A 22,991-nucleotide genomic window follows, 5' to 3' on the forward strand; every position below is an offset into this window, starting at 1 on the left:
ATTGTCTATATCATTTACTGTATACAACTCTCTTATATTGCCATATTTGAGTTACTGTATAGGTGTATGGGGAGATTCAGCTCAAGGTAAACTTGGCACTTTGTTTAAGTTACAAAAGAAGGCTTAACGTATGTGTACAGGTAGTGAATATCATGCCCACTCTGCTCCTTTGTTTTTTCGTTTAAAAACTTTAAATACTTTTTATTTATTCAGTTACCATATTGCATTACTGTCTTTCAGTATTTTCAAGACTTATTACCAAATAATATATCATCCATGTTCTCAATAATTAATCATCAAATTCATTGCCATGAAACTAGAGTCCGTAATTTATTTCATTTATGGAAAATAAAAACCTACCAACAATTTGGAACAAGATACCATTAACTATGCGTTTAATAAAATCCAATTCAACTTTTAAAAAATGGCTTAAATTTCATTTGTATTCACAGTATAAATGATAATTCACCCACCCGTATTCGTCTTTTTTTATCTCTTGTAATTTTTTAATCTTTTTTTTCTGATCTCGTTTGTTGTATACCGGTATGTATTTTTTTCTTCTCTCTTTAACGTACTGATGTATAAACAAGCAATATGAATAGACTTTGTTTTTAAACAAGTTTGTAAGTCATTCAGAAGTTTCTGCACAGGCAATTATCCCCTCTGATAAAGTGACAAGCAAACCTAAGCAAGAGAGGACCCGTACCGAACCACGGAGCTATATAATGCGTGAACCGTATCACGTCCGTCCAGGGTACTGGTACCGGTATACAGCGCAGCCGAAAGTCTGGCCGGGTAGGTCATTTCATTCGATCGACGACGACAGAATTGGAGCTGGTCCGCTCGTGTTGTTTGAGCACGTCAAATCCAAGGCAAAGCAGACAGAACTTATCAAGACTCAAGACCATCATAAAGATATTGAAATGTTGATCAAGCTTGTAAATCATAGGGCGAACTGAAGCTGACAGAAGATAGGCTAAATGTAAGTTTTCGAAGCCAAAGTTTTCTTGTTTTCAACTTTAAGTTTTTTGGGGGCCTTTGGGTCACAACGTCAATTCATTGTGCACAAATAGAGAAAAAAAGACGGGTGCAATTGCAATAATGTATGTTGCATGCAGAGTGCAGTGATCATGGTACTTGGTAGTTAGTAGTAGTAGGATGGGGGGTCGGGTGTCCGGACACTTTACATTTTTGAAGCCTTCTTTTTTGTCTTTGGATTACCCTAAAAATTTGAATTAAATAGTTGTAATCATCTTCTATTTTGTTCTCTATAATATTTCCTACATTTTGTACTAAAAATTGATGAAACTTCGCCTGTAAATTTCTTCAAATGACTTCCTAAAATTGATCGTCCGGACACACAACCTGTCCGGACACACAACAACTGGGTATACAGTAACCCAGAGAGCTCCCGCCCGCGTAGCGGGCGGGAGCCCAGAAGCTTACCGTGTATTTTACCATTGTCACCGGACTAGGGTGATTTATGGTCTAAATATTTCTCCAAATGAATTGTGAAAACGGAAAGTATACAATTACCACGATTATATGGATGAAGGTCTAACGAGTGGCAGATTCCTGACATCTGGGCACAGTCTGGAACCTCAAAAAAACGAAAAGTTCTCTCCTTCTACCCAGTCTCGATCGGCCATTTTGTTACGATTTTTAACAAAAATGGCCGATCGAGACGGGCTAGAAGGAGAGAACTTTTCGTTTTTTTGAGGTTCCAGACTGTGCCCAGATGTCAGGAATCTGCCACTCGTTAGACCTTCATCTATATAATCGTGGTAATTGTATACTTTCTGTTTTCACAATTCATTTGGAGAAATATTTAGACCATAAATCACCCTAGTCCGGTGACAATGGTAAAATACACGGTAAGCTTCTGGGCTCCCGCCCGCTGCGCGGGCGGGAGCTCTCTGGGTTAGGTATACAGGTATGTGTGTGTGCGTGTTTTATTTGGAGACAGTTATTGAGGTTAAATGTTTGAGGTTTGTTTCTGAATTGACACTATAACTTATTAGACAGGAATAACCGTTGTTTCTGGGAATTTCTGACATTTCACTGAGAGAAGCCAACGGCAACGCAGTTCAGCGGAACAAGTACCGGTAATAGTACTACAAGCAAGCTGGGAACAAGACCGAAGCTTTTAGTCTAAGACTATTAAATGTTATATAATTTTGTTTATCAATTGGTATATCAGGGTTTTATATTACAGGAAGAGTTTTGGGTCATATGCAAATTGAGAGAGAGAGGACGTGGTTAAACCACAATGGTAATTCCACCTATTCAGGGAGGAATAAAATTTGTATCACATCACAATGATGAGAAAATTCAAATATTTTATATGATAGAATACATAAGAAATAGTGAATAGATAATGTCATTGTTTCCCTCATTTGCATACCATTGTGCATATAATTGTTTTGTGAAGTTCAGCGAAACTTTAAAATGTCATAAACTTTCTTTAATAGTTAAAAATCAGGTTTGGTGAAATTTCACTCAGTGTTATGCCTGTTTTTCTCTTTTTATCCAAATAACATTTTGATTGGGTGGACTTGCCCTTATATTCTGCTTTGAACTAGTCTAGTAGTAGTTATTTGTTTGGAAAAACCTACAGTCATATACCAGGGGGCGGTTTCATAAAGCTGATCATTAGTTAAGATCGACTTTAAGAACAACTGGTAATCCTTTCTTGTGGGAAATGATATTGACCATTAAATGTTCATTGGTGATTATTTAGAGTGTAAGAAAGGTTCACCAGTTGTTCTTAAAGTCGCTCTTAACTTACCTTTCCTCTCTCTTTTCACCTCATGTTGGTAACAGAAGGTGAAAAGAGAGAGGACTGGTATTGGTGTGCATACATGTAAGCCTACAATCTGCCTACTACAAATGCAACGAGTGAGTTCAGGGTTCCCCAAACAAATAGCTGCAAAGATCTAGAATAGCTTTGAACATGAAGAAATATGCTTAAATATTCAAGTCTGAATGATATGCGCCTTAAACCCAAGATAACAAAAACAACAACAACGAATTGCCTCTATCAAGTGTGTGATGTCTGTGTTAGTATCTCTATGGTCTGATACTCTGCTCATGATTTTAAGAGAATTACAGTATGGAAGCAATAACTGTCGCGCATGACCCCTGTTCAGGATAAATCGACCCACCAGTCAGTATCACTCATTCCTCAATGCTCAAAAGAGCCATGGAAACTAAAAAAAAAGCAGCCCTGGGAAATGTAAAAGCTTTATCTTATGTTGCAAATTGCGGCAACAAGTTGTGAAAAGTACATGTAGCCCCCAAAATAAACAAATTATTTTTTTTGTCTAGGTATAAAATACATGGAATGATTCCCTCTGTAAAGTTAAGTTTATAGTTCACCTCAACTATATCAAATCTCCTTAAATTCACCCCATCTAACCCCATTTTACCTCACAAGTCATTCCTCTATTGTACAGTACATGTAGCTACCCTCATCAATTTGTCTACATTCCTTGTCTCTCAACCCATCTTCCATCTTGTACCCTTTTTACACAGGATTTTCTTAACCCCGGACTATCGCTAACCCCGTACTATCCTTAACCCCGTACTATTTTTTTTTCCTTTTCACACATGCCAAATTGTTATCGCTAACCCCGGATAAGGAATGCTTGCTTTTCACACACGAAACTCGCTAACCCCGGACTAGTGGTTTTTGTCGATCATTCGTAGTACAAGTACTTCACTCGTACCTTTTTACACACGCTAAAATTTCCTTAACCCCGTAATATAGGTGGGGCTAAATTGCCATTTAGCCCCACCTACATGTATAGTACGGGGTTAAGCTTAGCCCACTTTCGTTTTACACTAGCGATCTTAACCCCGTACTATCGCTCTTAGCACCGCAATTGCTGGGATAACCCTGCTTTTTTGCAGGGCCAAATAATCCCGTACTAAAGGTGGGGTTAGCCCACTTTGCAAAAATGCTGTGTAAAAAGAAAGTGTGCTAAGCTTAACCCCGTACTATAGGTGGGGCTAAATGGCAATTTAGCCCCACCTATAGTACGGGGTTAAGGAAATTTTAGCGTGTGTAAAAAGGGTACAAGATTCACAGCAGACCTGTACCTCTCCATGATCATTATCCTCTGATTTTTCTTATTCCTCCCTTCAATAACCAGTCACCACAATTATTCCCCTCCCCCTTGCCTAAGGATATAGAACAGTTTGACTGGTTATACCCCCTTCCACTCATCACTCCAGACACCCCATCTCACCAGTAATCAGCACTCCTACATGTATTTGTAGTACCCCCTCTCGTTCCACCTAACATGTACTGCCCTGTTTACTCACTCCACAGTCCAGCATCCTCTACCCCCTCTCTTCCCCATTCCTTTACCATACTTTAATTAGTAATAATTACTATAGGTACCAGTATTGCTCCGCCCATCATTCTCTCTGTTCCAATGCAACCCCCCACATTGCACACCCCACCCAACCCACCCACACTAGTACTATGGCACTCCCTCCCTTTTCCAACCTACATCTACTGGTACATGTATATATATGAGACCCTCCCCCCCCCCCACACCCACCCTTAAAAAAAACTATTTTAGTCCATTGAGCGCATGGAATCCCTCTCCTTGCTTCTCACTCCAGACAAGGAGCCCTTTGTACTGTACCCCACGGTCATTGCCAACACAGGAGCAATGAAAACACAGTTTAAATTGAATTCAGCTTTTAGTGTTTTTACCATGTGTGCCACTCACTGCCTGCTACAAACTTTACAGCTGACATCCTGACCTCGTTTACAAACCCTGATTTTTTTTTCTCCCCCAAAAGAGTAATGCATGTGTACACTACCAAGTAGAGGGAACATGTACATTGAACAATAGACAATGTAGTGAATGTAATAGGATGTTGCAGGAGGCGTTCATTCGCTGCCTACATTTACCTGGATTGTATGATTAAAGAAATTAAAGGAACACCCATTTCTTTTGATTACCAGTAACATGAAGTGTGTACAGAGAGCAAATAAAATACCCCCCTAATTCGGGGGGGGGGGGGGGGGGGAGTTGTTGACTTGCATTATTATGACGTGTAGGCCTAATCGTAAAGCAGATTAATTATTCCATGGACATTTCAAATACAAATTTTAGGCCCTACTCTAATAAAGTATGGGCAAATATAGTGTTAATGCCACAGGTATTCCAATTCTGTCACATTAATTTCTGCAATTTATTGATTTGAGCAGTTTTACATATAGGCCTACATCAGCAGACTGCAGGTTGCCCTTTTTTTCTAGCAGCCTCTGCTTTTAAGGTCTACCGGTATGTACTATGAGACAGCAACATATTTTGTAATCTTCCTCGACTCCACCTCTTTTTTCACTTGTTTGCCTGACAGCACAGCTGATAGTAGAATAACATCACATTGTTTTCATATGACCCAGGAAAAATGAAGAAAATGTGTCATACATGCACAAAATGGGACAGAGATTTGAATATTTTCACCATGTTTCCTAGTTATATCCTGATATTTCAGATATTAAATGAGCAATTTGATATAAAGTTTTTGAGTTGATTTTCCTTAAGCTCTTCTGGAGTTCGGTGATGAAAATGAAAGGATTGCATTTTCTTCTCTCATCAGTTTTTGTATATTAGTATTAAAAACAATCAATTTGTAAAATTAAAAAAATCTTACCAATAATGATATGAGATTGTACAATTACGTGAGCAGCATGAGGCCTACAATGTATAGTAAGTGTTTCCTTTGCAAATTAATGATTACCGGTACTGAATGAAAATACCATTGACATAGTTTTTGTGGGTGTGCAAGGAGGTGGAAAATATACCACAAGCCTTCCACTGCGCACTCGGAGCTGGAGAGGGTTCAACTATAATCTCATTAACCAAGAGGAAATTGATTGTATTGTTTCCAATTCATCTAATTGCATTTTCTACACAGAGACAACAGTTTCACGGCCTATGAAGTCAGGACAGTATTATGAAAGTCAAGCGAAGCTCTCCCCATCTCTCTTTTGCTGTCTCCATGTGTGTGCTTCTATCAACAAATCCCACTCCGCTCTATACTTCACCACTGCACCAGGCTTGAATAGGCAGCCAATCAGAGGGCAGCTAGCAGTAAAGCTCACTTCAGTCCTCCTCTTCTCCCAGCTCGGGAAGCAGACCAGTTTCATCCATTCAGTATCGCTCCATCCCTCTGAATCGATGGAGCGTCATCCATGCGTGATCGCTCACACAACTTTATGATCAGGAAGCGGGTGAGATAACGAGACAGGAGGCTTGGCATTCCTCCCAGCGATTTGACATCACAAAGCAAAGAGGCGACAAACTGCCTATTCACAGAGGAACTAGATGCATGTTTGCAATCTGTAAGTATTATTTGCAATTGTCTCATCGATTAATATGAATATGGATTTTGGCTTCAGCAGACTAGTATGATTTTCACAGTTCTGTCTTTATAAGTAATGAAGAAAACTTTTAAAGTCCTACATGTACACATATTTGACACCATTTCAAACAAAATGGGTGAAACGTGTCTTCGGATGAACTTTGAAGTCTAAAAATTTTGACTTTGACTTTTTTACTTTCACTCTCCTCCCATGGCTTGGCCAGTAGAGATGCTGTGGGGGTGGTGTGGGTGTGTATGTGTGTGTGTGTGTGTGTGAGGGGGGGGGTGTCTCATGTTTTTTCATCATTTTTCTTTCCATACATGTAATGCTTAATTATTAATACTGGAGTTTTGCAGTTTCTCTTCTTTCACACTAATGATGATGATGAATACACAGTTTATGAACGTGTTATTGACTAAAATATTTATTTTTTTAAAGAAAGGAAGGGAAAAAAAACACACAAGGCAATCATAATGAAGGGATGTGTATTACCCAGCATGCAAATGGTAGTCTCACTCTGAATGTAATTTGCACTCTATGGTAACTGTACTATCATAATATCACACCTGCAGGCTTCAAGCCATTATACCTAATTGGAAAAAGTAATCAAAAATTCAGAATTAAATGGCCTTACAGAATTAGAAACATGTATACGGCTGAGGGGTATTTGTGGTAGATTACCATGTCGCTACTGTGACAATGACGAGGATGGTTGCTTTTATTCATGCGAGCGAATGCCGAATCTAGATGATGTACAGTACATTTATCGGGATTCTAAGACAATTTCACTCTACATATAGACCTGTGACCAGAGTGTAAATTATTCGTTTCAAAATATCTCTACGCAAAAAGTAACTGATTGTTTAAATTGGCAATTGAGTCCCCCAAAATTATTATCTATATTGATTCCAGAATATTACGTTAGGAAATTCCATTATTTAACTCATCATGTAGGCCTGCTTAAAACACCAAACCACTCTTTCATTAAAAATCGCCTTCAACTCAGTAAGAAATGTATGGGTTGATGACCTTACCTCAACACCAGCCACCCCTTCGATTTTAATTTTAAAGACCAATACCCTTTGGCTCTACCCTAATTTTCTACGATTGTCCAAGCCTGTGCGGTGTTGGATAAACAAGCAGTTCTTTTCATCCATGATATTTTAAGAAGCTCACGGCAACTTGAGCTATGAAAATAAGCTTGTGTAATTTTTTTCCCCTACAGTATTTTGTAAAGTCCTGGGTGAGAGTCAAGGTATTGTGTGCCCACCCCAGCTCTTTCCCTGCCCCTTTCTCTCCTCCTCTGTCTTCCAGGATATAGACTGTTGTCCGAGGGAGGGGACAGTCTCTCTCTCTTCTCTTTGTTTTACAATTGACCATTCGCCATCATGGCTCGGACACATCCTCCGAGTCATAGAGAATATTGCAAATTTATGACTATTGGAATCTCATGCAGCGCTATTGGCAGTGAATGGCATGTCATTCCTGTATCACATTATGTGCATTACTCATGTATGGTGAAAACAGCTGTACCTTATCAATTCGTACCCCTCAGATTACTCTCACACTCTCTCTCCTTCAAGTTCAAACTTTGTCTCTGAACCCCTCACTCAGCTCTAGAAGTTCTCTGTGACCCTTCAGATGCGGGAATTCCCCCTCCCCTTTTGACAATAGTGATAGCAGGAGCCTGGTCTATAGCTCTCTCTCTTCCTCTTTCTCTTACTCCCTCTCCACCTCTCCCCTTCTACCATTCATCATTTACCCACTCTATCCCCTTTTTTTGCTTACAGCCCTTCACACCCATTTTTCTTGTTCATTTGCTATTCCTTATGCAAGGCTCCACATTAACTTTTTTTGGTGGTGGCCCGTTCGGGCCACCAAAACCTTCAAATAATTTTTTTGGGTGGCCCGATATTAAAGTTTGGTGGCCCGAAAAATATAAAGAAAAACATTAAAAATGAATAAATGGGTATAAATGGTTTAACCACTGTCAAAAAAATGAAAGAAAATAATAAAAGGGCAAAAAAAAGTGTGAGAAAATTCCTTCCCTAAATTTGCCAAAATGTTGGAAAAATTCACATTTCATATTAATGAAATGCCTTCCCAAAGTATTTACTTTCTCAAGAGTTGTTTAAGATTAAGAAGTCATTTATAAACAAGAAAGAAAGTAACTGTCTGTTTATTTTTGGCTAGAAAAGACCGGAAAAGACACAGCTTCAAAAGAAACCAAGTAACAACATACATACAAATGCACATGTGGGACTGTGATGTACTCACCTATGTGTTTTTATGTGTATTATTTTCATTTGGAAATCGGTCTTTTTGAGTTAAAAGAGAGGTCATGATTCCTCTTTTTAATGCTTGCAAATAATCAGGATACACCAGATTTTAGCAAAAAGGTCTGTAGAAGGGCATTTCATTGGTGTAAAATGTGACTTTGACTTGGATTTTCACAGTTCTGTGGAAGATTTCTTAGTAGCAACATTCCGTATTGCAGCTCCCCGAGTCTGAATAGGCTGCTAACGCACAGCTGCTTCAAGCATGCAAAGCTCAAGCCAGCCGGCCGGCGCGGCCGGCTTGATAAAAGCTACTTAATGCTATAGCGGTAGGCCAACTTTGTGTGTGTGTTTGTGTGTAGATCAACAAAAAGGGCGCATGACGAACTGGCTTGCAATTTGAACTGTAGAAAGTTGATAAATGCGTGCAAAATGGGGAGAAAAATTGCGCTAATCTGAAAATTATTGGTTGCCCGATTCGGGCCACCAAAACTGAATATTTTTCAATAATGGTTGCCCGAGGTGAATTTCTGGTGGCCCTGGGCCACCGGGCCACCGCTAATGTCGAGCCTTGCCTTATGTCCATTCTTCTACACTGTACAGTGTATGTACATTTGAAAAAAGCTATTTTTTGATATTTCTTTAATTGTAATTCATATGAATCTGACTTTAATGTAATGGAGAATAGCTGAAAACAGCATTCGATATTCATTGCTGCAACTTATTTTTTTATAAGAGAGACATCATCCGCACTCAAGTATAAAAACAAAATAATTATGATGTACATGTAATAACATAGAAAAAGGACAGTGGAGATGTGACATGATCACATCATCAGCCCACCTAATGAATATTCATGATGACATACATAAAACTTTTCACAAAGTATTGCTAAACTTTAAAATTCAATAACTTCATTATTTGTTGTCAGATTTTGGTGAAATTCAGCATTTTGCTTAGTGAATTTTACTCTATTTATTAATTATTTCCAGCCTGGAGTACCCCTTTAACATTGTGCAGACAAGCATGATTATCCTTTTCATGTTGTCATACCCCAGTTCTGTTTCCAACCACAGCAAAGATCGTCAATCATTTCTGAGTGCACGGAATAGATTCAAATAAAAGCTGTACATTATGAGGAATGACTTGAATTCTTACCCCCACACAGGAATAGAAAGTTATAACTCAACTTTAAAAAAGGACTTTTTATCTTATTACATGTATGAAGATATGTAGAATAAAGAATTCTGATTTTTTCATTGTGATTTCTACATGTACATGTAGCCCATGTATTTATTTTGAATGTGGTTAGAAGTATTTTGTTTTGATTTATCTAGTTTATTTAATAAACTAGAAATTACTAGATAAATCAAAACAAAATTCTAATACAGGCTAGGTCTGCCGATATTCTGGTTCAGTTGGAGATCTTTTAATTTCGTTGTACCATACACTATGTTCAGTTTGCGAGTTCCCCATATCAAATATTAACACTGTCATGTGTACATATGCATAATGCGCTTTTAATAGGCCTTCATTCCTTGCAATAGGCACCTTTACAGTATACAAAAGATTATTTTATTTGTATTGTGAATTGTGATTTATGAATACATGTAGGCCTACATGTACATATAAATGAACATGTAGACATCTTTCTTATAAATCTGTTAGTCGTTTGCTTCTTAATTTGAATAAGCCCACAGGGCCACATGAATTCTACATATACATGTATGGTGCAGTTTACATTAATATCATGATAATGTGAACAGGGCCATTGGCTTGTCTAGATCATTGGCACCTCACCACACATTGTTGACTCCGGAAGTTGGTTGGTCAGTGGAGTCTATTGACTGAGGAGTTCAAATCTTTTATTCTCATATCGCCTCAGAGGATGTATGCCCAACACTCTATGGAAAATGAAACTTTACAATAATTTTGTCATTCTAAATGGATATACTGAGTATGAGCTACTGAGGATGAGGATCTTGTCTTGATTGGAAATTTTTAGCTTTGTGTTTGCTGTATGTATTATTGAGTAGGCTACATGAACTACCAGTACCATGTATGCACCTGTGTTAGTTTTGGGTGTTCTGATGTTGACAATAAAGGGGATCTGTCTGGTTGGGGTAATGAAAAAAAAGTGAACAAAACAAAATATATCATCTAACTTGAAATTACTGTAGGCCTCAATTGTTTCTGGACTACAGAAGTACCATATTTCAATTTTCAGTTGTGTAGGCCTGTACATTTCAGTAACCATATCTGGTCTATGAATAGGAGTTGTAGCGAAAAGAGGGAAAGGCTCACATGCATGAAGTGTAATACAGAGTTAATGAAACTTGTGATCTTGGTAATATTTCTTGAAATTATATTTGTAGAATTTTAAAATCCAATGAAATTGTCACAATGTGCATAGCCAAGCTTTGCAATGTAGGCCTACAGTGTACTATTACACTTTGTACAAGTTAAGCTTTGCATTGTAAACACAAGGAATTCACTTAACAATACCCTGGTAGAATTGTTGGCCTGACTGTTGTCAGAGGAAAATGGAGCCAAAACTTCACGACCCACTAGTGCAGATAAAAAGCATCCAGACTGATAGCATTAAATTGATTCAGATGTCATCATGTCCGACACAAAGAACATCCTTGGACCCATCTTCAGAATCCTCACAAATAATCTGTATTAGGATAGTACACAAAAGAACCATTGATTACCAAAATTGACCACATTGAAAAATAGTCTTCAAAAGAGAAACTAGGAATTATATGAGTCACTATCTACTCCCATTTAACTGGAAAATCTTTGAGGCAGGGTGATGACCTCAGTAACCCCATTTATATTGAAAAGGCTGTATGTAAACTGCATCTTTTACCAGTACCGGTAGTACATGTAGTAGTACAGGAGTCATTAGTCTTCTTGTGTTGGTGTACAGGAGTACAGGAGTCATTAGTCTTCTTGTGTTGGTGTACAGGAGTACAGGAGTCATTAGTCTTCTTGTGTTGGTGTACAGGAGTCATTAGTCTTCTTGTGTTGGTGTACAGGAGTCATTAGTCTTCTTGTGTTGGTGTACAGGAGTCATTAGTCTTCTTGTGTTGGTGTACAGGAGTCATTAGTCTTCTTGTGTTGGTGTACAGGAGTCATTAGTCTTCTTGTGTTGGTGTACAGGAGTACAGGAGTCATTAGTCTTCTTGTGTTGGTGTACAGGAGTCATTAGTCTTCTTGTGTTGGTGTACAGGAGTCATTAGTCTTCTTGTGTTGGTGTACAGGAGTACAGGAGTCATTAGTCTTCTTGTGTTGGTGTACAGGAGTCATTAGTCTTCTTGTGTTGGTGTACAGGAGTCATTAGTCTTCTTGTGTTGGTGTACAGGAGTACAGGAGTCATTAGTCTTCTTGTGTTGGTGTACAGGAGTCATTAGTCTTCTTGTGTTGGTGTACAGGAGTCATTAGTCTTCTTGTGTTGGTGTACAGGAGTACAGGAGTCATTAGTCTTCTTGTGTTGGTGTACAGGAGTACACTACAGGAGTCATTAGTCTTCTTAGTTGGTGTACAGGAGTCATTAGTCTTCTTGTGTTGGTGTGGAATTTTGTGGATGGTTTTCTGAAAAGGAAAACTGTTCTGTTTTCTAGTTGTTGGGATGTCTACCGGTATATTGGTTTAGAAATTGGTTCAGTCATTTGCTTGAGACCATGGACCTAGTTGGTCCATGCTGAGACACATATATCTGAACACATTGTGAAAAGGTAAGAACATTCTCCAACACTCTGGTCTACATGTAGGGTTTCTCAGTTTTGTTGATGTACATGCCTAGTACCATATTGGAAATCTGTATTGCACCAGTACCGGTATATCAAAAGAGTCACATTGTAGGGACGATGGGGCCTGCTGAATGGCCCCTGGTAGGGGTTATGTTGGAAGAGCCCTCAATTTTTTTCTTTTAAGAATGAGGCCTTGTAATCGCCCCAAAATTGTATCTATTGATTAAAAAATATTTTGAAAATTCAACAAAACATTTGTTTTTGTTTATGTGTCACTTGGCAAGGCTTAATAATGTGCCACACGAGAACCCCTGCTTTAGTCCATAGTAAGTCTAGGCTACTGTAGATCCCACCATGATCTGACTTTTAAAAAACTCATAAAGGCAAATAGGCATGTATGTATATTATAACTTAGGTCTACTATAAATACATGCATAGGGTTTAGAAAACACTTGGATCGTGGATACCAAGAAGCTACTACAAAAAGGAACTAATCTAAGATTCCTACACATTCTGCTTTCATCTATTATGCTTGGGGCCCCCTTGGGTGCTTGGTAGAGTGGGTAATAAATTCTAATTCAGTAATCTTCTATTCATTTTGAGATCAATCACAATTACAGGATATCACTTCTCTTTCTGAAGAGTATAGTGGAGGCTTTATACAATAAACCAAATGCCTATGGATTAGGCTACTGTAGGACTCTAAAAGGGGTACTCAGTGCTGAAAATATACATCTATTAATAGTGTAAAATTCACAGCGCAAAATGCTGAAAATTTTATTGATCTGATAACAAATAGCCAAGTTATTGAATTTAAAGTTTAGCAATATATCGTGAAAACATTTTTTGCATGTTGTCATGAATATTCATTAGGTGGGCTGATGATGCCTGATGTCACATCCCGTCTTTCCCTTTCTTATTATGTTATTACATGAAATCATAATTGTTTCATTATTTCATATGTGTGAATAATATGTCTCCCTTCTTATGATATAAGTTGCACAGGAATAAATATCAAATGCACTAAAATAAGTTGTCAATCCAATATTTTCAATTCTTGGAGGAAAAAAATGAATAAATCAAATTAAGAAGTGGGGGTATGACATCATCAGCTGATTGAATATTTGTGAAGACATGCCTAGTACTGTTTCACCGGAATAATCCAAATCTTCAAACTGCCATAACTTTGTTATTTCTTTTCTGCTTTTGATAAAATTGTCAGTAATTTGTTTATCTGATTTTTTTTCCTTTTAATTTATTCAAAGATTTCATATTATTTTCACCCTGGACTCCTGGAGTGGAGTACCCCTTGGAGAACGTTTGTGGTCCATGCTCTCAAAAAGTTTTTTTTCTTCAATTTTACGTGTACTGTACACTGGTGTCATCCCTATGTACATGTACACAAATACACATAGAGCTAAAAAAAATTGGAAATTAATGATACTGTAGTGTATGTGTCTTGAATGCAATCCATGTTTAGCAAGGGAAGGAGAGTACATCAAAAGTCAAAACTTAGAAATGAAACTTCTGTGACTTTTGCAAACCTATATGCAGTATAATCATGGACCTACTGTAGTTTCAATGTAGGCCTGTATAGGCCTTTATTTATGATGAGTGCAGCATCTTTGTTTATTTTTCATTTATTTGATGTGTGTATTAGTGTTAGCTGTGGCACCTGATTTGTATTGATTTGTGGTTAACCCTATTGAATAGAGCTAATTCCACATTTGTATTCAGTGGTTTAGCAGGAAGTCTTTTATGGATAATTTCATGGTGTTTGGCTTTCACCTTTTAAGCAGGCCATAGCGTTTTGATGGAAATATGATGGAATCATTTATTAAGAAAAAAATGTTGAAGTCAATAAAATGTACAGATGTACATGTACAGTACTTGATAGAAAAATACTAGAATGTGCAGTAAAGCTGAATGGAATGAATTTGAAATGGAGTTTTGATGTCATTGAATTATATTTATTGTCACTGTGTTTATATAGTTTGAGAAGGGGGTGGGGATTAAAAAACTTTGGTATGAGAAACTGTTTTGCATATGTACTATAATGTAGAGCATTTTAATATTCTGACTCTTCCTGAGCCACATAGCCTCATTGCAAAAGATTATTGAGTGATGTTAGGGTTAAAGTGTTTACCGAGTGTCTTTGAAATTGTGATGATTTGTGATGATTAACATAAAATCTCTTATACTGTGCATGTATATGTTGCGAAATGAGAATTGAGAATGTGCCATGTACTAGTAATGGTTTCATATTTGTCTAAACCTGCAATGCATATTAAATAGCAAGACATACATGTACGCGTACAGTACATCAAGGCGCTGCTTTTCCGTTAGCATCGTTAAATTTGAAATCCTTATTTAACCAAGGTTTAAGTTTTTGAAATGTCACCATAACTTTGAAAGTACATGTACACATGTATGGATCTACTTCATGAAATTTGGAAATACAGTGTACGGGTGATGCTTTTAAATAAATCAAGTATTACTGATCATCTTGCATTAGTTGTAGGTCACATGATCAAGGTTGAAGGTCATTTAGGGTCAATGAACTTTGAGCATGTTGTTGGTACCTCACAATTGAAATCTTAACCAATGTTCAAGTTTTTGTAATGTCATAGCTTTGAAAGTATATGGATTTGTTTTTATTAATTTAAATCTGGTTCTGTAGAATGCCTTTTGTTAATTCTAAAGGACAGTTGCCATGTAACTAGACAGTACTTTGAATATTTATTTGTCTTATGCATGAATAGGCAGATTGTCATTTTGCTAATTATCAGCAATTAATTGCTTTCTTTCAGACTTGAATGGTACATAATTTATTCTAATTCCAAATGGATGGGGCAAGCCCGAAGCTCCACTACTAACTAGTATGGTAATCTTCACTAAGCGGGCCGTGTTCTAGTGATGAGACCAATTTGAATACTGAATTGTACAAGCCCAAGGGTGGTCTTCCATTTGATAATGTTCAAAGTAGAGAAGATTTGTCATCCTCATTCCATCTGTTCCCCATTGATGGTTCAGATTCAGGAAAGCCTTCCATCAAATCTATACCTGGTTCCTGTTTCATAAAACATGTTGAAAAAGGGATAATTTTATGATGTATAGGGTCTATATATATATATTTGCTTATTTTGCTACTGATCAAGTGGCCCATTCAACTGCCTGGATTTTAGTCACTTTAACAGTAAATTGAATGGCAGTTCAACTTTAGAAATAAGTAAATTTTTACTTGCACCTCTTTTCTCTCTCTCTTAGATTTTCAAATCTGGATTGGATGCTGAAGTCAAATGAAGATGGAAACTATTGGCTTTCACTGGATGGGTCACTTGTTAGTAGCTGTCCAAGTTCTACTTCTGTTACACAAGTCAAGGCTAGGTGAAGCACAGAGCAACCAAGACAACACCACCACCACCGCCACCATCCCCACCACCTTCGATACTGAACCATTGGACAAAGAGACTACCGTTGGTGGGTTCATCATGCTGCAGTGTAAGGTCTCTCAAATGATAAAGGGGAATAACTATCTCGTTTGGACACACAACAACAAACCAATCTTCGAAGACAACATTCCCTTAAGTGAGGACGTGAATTATAATTACCGAGGGGTGGGGATGTACCCACGAGCTAACTTACTCATCACTCCAGTACAGAAGATAGACCATGGTGCACTCTTCTCCTGCAGGCTGTACAACGGTTCTGTGCAATCCGATGGAGCTGAATTGCTTATGGAGTCCAGGAGTGCAGTTCTGACAGTGAAGTACACACCACCTCCTAAGTATCCTCTATGTAGCGCTGGTCCACAGGAGAAAAATGGTAAGATAACTGTTGTGCTGTCATGTTGCACGGAGATATCGAGTGTGAGGATGTCATTGGCTTGGATAGCACGGGGAGAGAACGCCAGCTGGAGATTCACGCAGCAAGCTAAAACCGGCTATGAAACCGGTCAGAACTGCCTCGAGCATGACATTCACACAGGGTTTAATTTTAGCATGTTTCAATGCCAGATGGATGAAGCTTCTGGTGAAAGAACAGATTTTGAATCTAAAACATGTTCCATCTCAAAATTGAGATCTCTTCACATTTATCTGAAAACATTGGACCACAAGAATGCACAATTCAACTGCAGTGTGAATGTGCCAGGGAGATATCGCTATTTATGGCATCTCCGCGATGAGGCCAAGACAACGATTCAAGAAGTGAGTGGCATCAATGACATTTCAACTCTGGACCTTCGGTTGAGCAAAGTGAGCAATGGCTCTTATCTTACTTGCACAGTGTTTAATAAGACTGACTTAGATAGTTCAAATCGGTACTTTATGGGAACAACTGAAACACAGATAGTCCATCAGGCTCCCCCACCTGGCAGAGGAAACCCAACCATGTTGATCATTGGCATTGTCATAGGAGCAGTAGTGGGAACCCTCATTCTTGGTCTTACCCTGTATTTCATAATGGTGAGATGTTCAAGGCGCAACGACAGGATGTACGCTTCCCTCGGGCGATCTTCTGAAGCTGGCATGCAGATCGGCCCAGGAAACACCTACATTTACCATAAGAGCAACGAGAATGGAAACTCAAATGGCCGAGTGATTGCAACTGCAGAGGGTGGTACCATTTCTTCAGAGGCAGATGAAATCCCACCAAAGCCAGGTGGCCATCGGACAATCTCCTGGGAACCTGAAGACATGGTTATCCACTCTAATGGTGGAGTCATCAACCATTCTGAAGACCCAAAGAGGCGCAATGTAGAAGGTTTAGTTTATGCTGATCTTGCTTTCAAGGAAGGAGAGGAGGAACAGGATGCAGAGGGTGAAGGGGGTGAAGAGGAAGAGGCACTGAAAGGAGCAGTCGGGGGTGATACAAATGGTGCCAAACCAGGGACAACAAGAGAAAGTATAGAGTATGCCAGTATCGTGCCTCCCCTTAGATCCTTAAGATTCTAATCCTGGTGGCCTTTCAAGGAGAACAATGAACTTTATCACCAGGAAGTCTCTCAAAAAAGGATTTGTGCATTACAGGGATGTCAAGACATTTTATTTGTATTTTTTATCCTTATTCAATCGTAGATCCATAACATGACAGTATTTCTTCTTTAATGCTGTCTATAGATGTACTAGAATACGCAATTATTTTGATACGCTCTGCACTATATTCAAGTACTTTTCTTATAGCTTACAAGTACAGTACCATACATTGCCAGTTATGTGTACAGGATAGTTGTTTGTACCCCTGTGGTACATGTATTGACCTATACTGGGGGTGGCGGAAGGTGAGGCCGCTGGGCACGCCCTTTAAATTGTGCAAAGACCTTTTTTTATTTTGTTTGTCAAAATATTCGGACAAATTCCAACCCCATTAAAAGTCCATATAGATCTGCATATGCTATGATTGATTCTATCTATAAAACTTGAGATTGGTTTTAAATACTCAACTCCACTTTTTAAGCTCCATTTTGAGACAAATTTTAAGATGAAATTCATTTTCTTACCAGGTTTTTTTATTGGGGACAAAGTGTAAATAATTCACCATTTTCTCATTAGGAATTTACATGTATATTTTCTTTGTATTCATTTATATCTTCAATTGTCATCTTCCTAAAAATATTCCTCATTGTCATCATATTCATTGTTTTCATCACCATCACTTTCATCATCCTCATCGTTGTCATCATCATCATCGTCATCATCATTTCCATATCATCAGAATCACCATCATCATGATTTTATAGTTCTGTCATTAACATTATTCTTTTAGTGTTTCTATTTTCTTTTCATAATTTCATTTGTATAACCTATTATTTCTATGGGGTGAAGGGGGGGGGGGTGTCTGTTGAATGTCAAATATATGTATGCTATTCTTTGTTGCTGAGTGGTCATAACAACAGTTAGTTGTTAGTGATGACTACATTGCTTTGTTTCAGCATACGCTTCCCCATATTTCTAGTTCACAGCATACCCAACCCAAGCTGTATTCAATTTATTAAACAGATTTCACTATTTTAGTAAGGCTTCCATTCTACAGGTAAGGTTTGCATGGATCTATAGTTTTTAATACAGATTGCAGTATGTTTTAAATTACATGTTGTGATTGTGATTTTGAGGAAACGTGGAATAGAAAAAGAAATTAAAATACGGGCCAGACTCAGATGGACAAGTTTATGGAGGCAGGTCAAGGTACATGTAAATGCAATAACATACATGCCCATTTTGAAGACAGGAACCAATTTATTTGTATTATTTCTTTTTTTAAAAAGAGGGAGTTTCAATCTGCCTTTATTCTTTTTTAAACCTACATGTACATGTACATATGCATATTTCAAAGAAGAAAATGCACTTTGTTACAGCAATAATGTAGTTCCCATTACATATTCAATGCGGATTTTAAAAGCAAAGATACAATAATGCATATATGCACAATGTATTCATTACTGCATATTTAGATAATGTTGTTGAGTCTTATTTATGACAAGATGGACACTTATTTTCATGTATGGTACTAATATGTAGCAGTTCTTATATCAGTATTTTGCAAAACTTTGTTGTACTATTTTGAATATACATGTACTTATTGTCACCTTGTGAACTTTCTTCTGTATTCTTGTGTTAGAGCAGAAATCTTTGAACTTTACTACTAGTATTATAAGGATTTGCCAGAATAATGATTCAAGCAAAAAAATTGAGCAAAAAGTGCAAGTGCAATGTACAGACATGTATTAGTACATAAATTGCACATTGTAAAGTTTGCGGTACACTTTATTCCTATTGAGTAGCATGTGAATGCATGCACACAATTGTGTCCATGGGAAACCATTAGCTGTTTTCTAATCATCATTGAACTTTAAAAAAATATGATTTGTTTATTATTTAGTATTTATGAAGAGTGATATCTTCCTCTCTCCCTTGCCCATGTATAAATACATGACCTTTACTTGCCCTTATTCGACATTGAGATTCACAAAAAAATGTATTCATGAATTTGTTTATTGTATACCTGAATAGAGCTCTTTAAAAAGTTCTGACAAATACTAATTCAGGGATCAGACCTTGTCACTTGGTTCATATTGTTATCAAGAGATAAATAACACATCACAAACTTTTATTCAATGATTTATTGACTTAAGAATGATTTTATTTCTTTATTTTATTCATTTTATATATATATATATATATTTTTTTTTTTGGGGGGTGGGAAGATTGACAAGTATTATCTACGATTATTTTATTATTAAAAAAATAAAAACTTAATGTGTATTTTTAAGTTTTTTGTTTAATGTACTGGATTGATAAATTCAGGTGTACTACTCAGTACTAGTGGAGTGAGAAGTGCAACTTTGTACAACTGTCTCTGCAGCCCATATAAAACTCACAGCTGCGGAAGTTGAAAAGAAAACCCCAACAAGTATGTATTCACGTCTGGAGAGTAAGTAGTTCAAAATTATTTTCTTTCATTTTCGAAAAGGAAGTTCAAATATACATAAATGAATATTGAACGAGTCATTTGTTTGCATTTCTCATACACAATTCAAGATTGAACACAGCACAATAAATACCCAGACAAACACTCCAGTTTGAATCATTGTGAGTTATTGGTCGTGGGCAAAGTACACCACTATGTGTGCACCCAGTAAAACACGTGGGCAGAGAATGTAAACTTTATATCAACCCTAAATTGAACTTGCATGCATGATTCATCTCTCTTGAAAAGAACCAAAACAACAGAAAAACAAAATGGGGAGCAAGTGACACTGATGAATAATTCATACTTGGATGTTCTTTGTTCAAGTTTCTCATCTCATATTGCTGGCTGTTTGCGGACTTGTACTGTATGTCAATTTATAAGGGGGTTTACATTTCATTTATGCTTTTCTCTGTTTATAAAAAGTCGTTTGTGAGATCAAATTAATTTCTAAAGAAAAGTATTATTTTTTGGCTTAATTGTAAATATGTAATTACAAGCAAGCAATATACATGTACATCACCAATGTTTTGATGAGAAGCACATGTAGAAGTTTATCAAAAAGCAAATGAATATTTTACATTTGGCCAAATTGAAAATTGTCTCCTTCATCATTCTTTTTACCTTGACTGTGAAGAATACAATGTTTGCTTGTATTTACAATGAACCAATTCCCATGGAAGTGGTAATGCAGATTAATGTTTGTTAGCAGAGTGTACTAATCAATGGTAAAGCTATTATAAAGCATGTACAACAAATTGCAACCAGGTGTATTATAGATTATATTTACGTTACAAGGACTAGTTCATCCAGTTACAAATCTACTGCTTCACTTTTAAGCTGCTACATGTATGTGAACAGAAATGTAATGAATTCATTTTTGAAGATTCCAAATCTCAATTTCATTTTTTACAGTTTTTTTTAAATAATATGAAATTCTTTAACAAATGTGCTCTTACCCAATCAAGTTGTGTAATTATATTAGCCTATCACAATATATGTCATAGGATTTTTTTATGTTTTTAAAACAGAATTCAGAATTATGGTTTAACACTTCAAAAAATAATCTAAGAGTTATCCATGTACACTGACAAATTGTTAATGTGTGCACACATTGCCAAAATGAAAGTGAATGCAAGAAATAAGCATTACTATATAGAGTAGTAGTATCTTTTACAGATTAAATTTGATAAGGTACAGTGTATACCAAAATACGGAAGCGAATATTAGCTTCAAGAGAGCAAGTCCTAATTGAATTGAACCAACAAAATTGCTCTGCCACAAATTTGAGAGTATGCATAATTGATTGTAATGAAAGCCATCTCCATATCAATAGATAGAATAAATACATCCTAGTCATTAAATGCTAATTGAAAATGCCTGTGGATGAAAATATGATTAATATACATGAAACCTGGCATTTTACTGCCAGGGTACTTTCGATATATTATACCCACTAATCAGCGATGCGCGAGTTGCAGAGAACCTTTATCGGTACAAAATGAAACTGATGTGAAGGGGAACGCACAAGATGCCTCAATCATCTACCCTCAATCTTGGAGATCATAATGTGGTTAAGTTTAATAGAAATCATGCATCAACTACATGAGTGTAATGGATAAGACTTACTACACATCAGCTTTACAAAATCAGTGAATGAATGAATGGAACTTTGCATTATCTCTATGAATGGCAACATTGTAAAGCATTATTTGACCTTTCAAATAAAAAAAATATGCTTGCCCAGTTTATGTAAAGTTATTTTGATAATGTCAGAAAGAGTTTGAGGTTTTTATGCTTTGACTTCTCTTTACCTAATAAATCTAGTTAAAAGATTGAAGTCATGATAACCAACAGTACGTGTCCAGTTAAGATGGCTACAGTCTTATCTCTGCACACAATGTTTTGGTATCAGTTTATTAAGTGAATATTGAAAAATCTCTCATTCACTAATAAGATGTTTTCTTACTTCTGGTGAAAAAGAGGCATTTATATATGATGTCTAACCAATAAAATTAGTATGATCTGAATTTGTTTAAAAAAGGTTGCTTGAATGTGGGTGAAAAAACACTTCATTTATATTTATATTAATATCACCAAGAGATAACAAAAACAAATGCATTCCCACCAGATTTATTATTAGACACACACAGGTCAAATTATTTTAGTTACATTATGAAATGGACATGACAAAAAGAATGCTTGAACTATTAAAGAATGAACTATGTTTTGTTGTGTAGATTTTGTTTAATATGACTCTGTTGTTTGCAGGATTGTTTTGTAACATTCAATCAAATATCAAAACTATAATTTCAAAATGGAACCAGCCCTGGGCATTTTAGTTATAGAATTCATATCTAAGGGTATTGAATTATTTGATGTTCTACTTAACCTTGCTATATATACTTTTAATGGTACTGGAAATTCTTTGATGGTAGTACTACATTTGTACCATGTTCAGTTCCTTTAAATGCTCAAATGAAAATAACAGAATTTCTCCATTCAAATTTAGTACTATAGTACATCACATGTATGGAGTTGGGTTTATTGCTACATATCTTCTTTGACAAAAACTTGTATAAAATGTCCTGTTCCCTTTTATTTCCTCGGAAATAAGTTTTTTTTACTTAATTTATTTCATGTGAAAATGTAGACATAGTGATGTGTTTGTGAAGACAAAATACACACTGCCATTTTTCTATATTTTTGTCATTGTATCAAGAGATTTTGAAATGAGAGCAATGAAAGCATATACTGTACTCACAAGAAATATACATCTTGTAAATTATGGTGTCACTCAATTAAAGTAGCATTGAGTAGCTCTATTCATTATGGTATTTTGTATGTTTGTTGATCTGTTCAAAAATGAAAAAATAAAGAACAAATAAGCCAAATATCAGAAGGTATTGAAGCACTTCCAATATTTGGTTTTGATGCTTTTGTCCCAAAATAGATAAGAGGTTAATCATAAAAGAGATGATAATAAAATGAATACTACTGAGTAAAGGTTATTGAAACTGGGGGTAGCCCTGTTTTGTATTTAATCTTTTGCAATTGATAAATTACCATCCCCCTTTTATATGGGCATCATTGTTTAATGCTGAC

At 36.6% G+C, this 22,991-nt stretch overlaps 1 protein-coding gene across 2 annotated transcripts; it reads left to right on the plus strand.

Moving 5' to 3' along the window:
• Positions 1-579: 579 nt before the first annotated feature.
• Positions 580-22,711, plus strand: LOC129259133 (uncharacterized). Of its 2 annotated transcripts, XM_054897418.2 has the most exons (3): positions 580-982; positions 5,941-6,367; positions 15,687-22,711. In XM_054897418.2, exon 3 carries the CDS (start codon positions 15,719-15,721, stop codon positions 17,372-17,374), a length of 1,656 nt encoding a protein of 551 aa, XP_054753393.2. In that variant the 5' UTR covers positions 580-982; positions 5,941-6,367; positions 15,687-15,718; the 3' UTR covers positions 17,375-22,711. The 2 variants fall into 2 exon arrangements, with proteins under 2 accessions (XP_054753393.2, XP_054753394.2); XM_054897419.2 differs by lacking the exons at positions 580-982; positions 5,941-6,367 and adding an exon at positions 11,553-12,404.
• Positions 22,712-22,991: the final 280 nt, after the last annotated feature.

The sequence above is a fragment of the Lytechinus pictus genome, chromosome 4 (genome assembly GCF_037042905.1).
Source record: "Lytechinus pictus isolate F3 Inbred chromosome 4, Lp3.0, whole genome shotgun sequence".
In the NCBI taxonomy this organism is placed as follows: domain Eukaryota; kingdom Metazoa; phylum Echinodermata; class Echinoidea; order Temnopleuroida; family Toxopneustidae; genus Lytechinus; species Lytechinus pictus.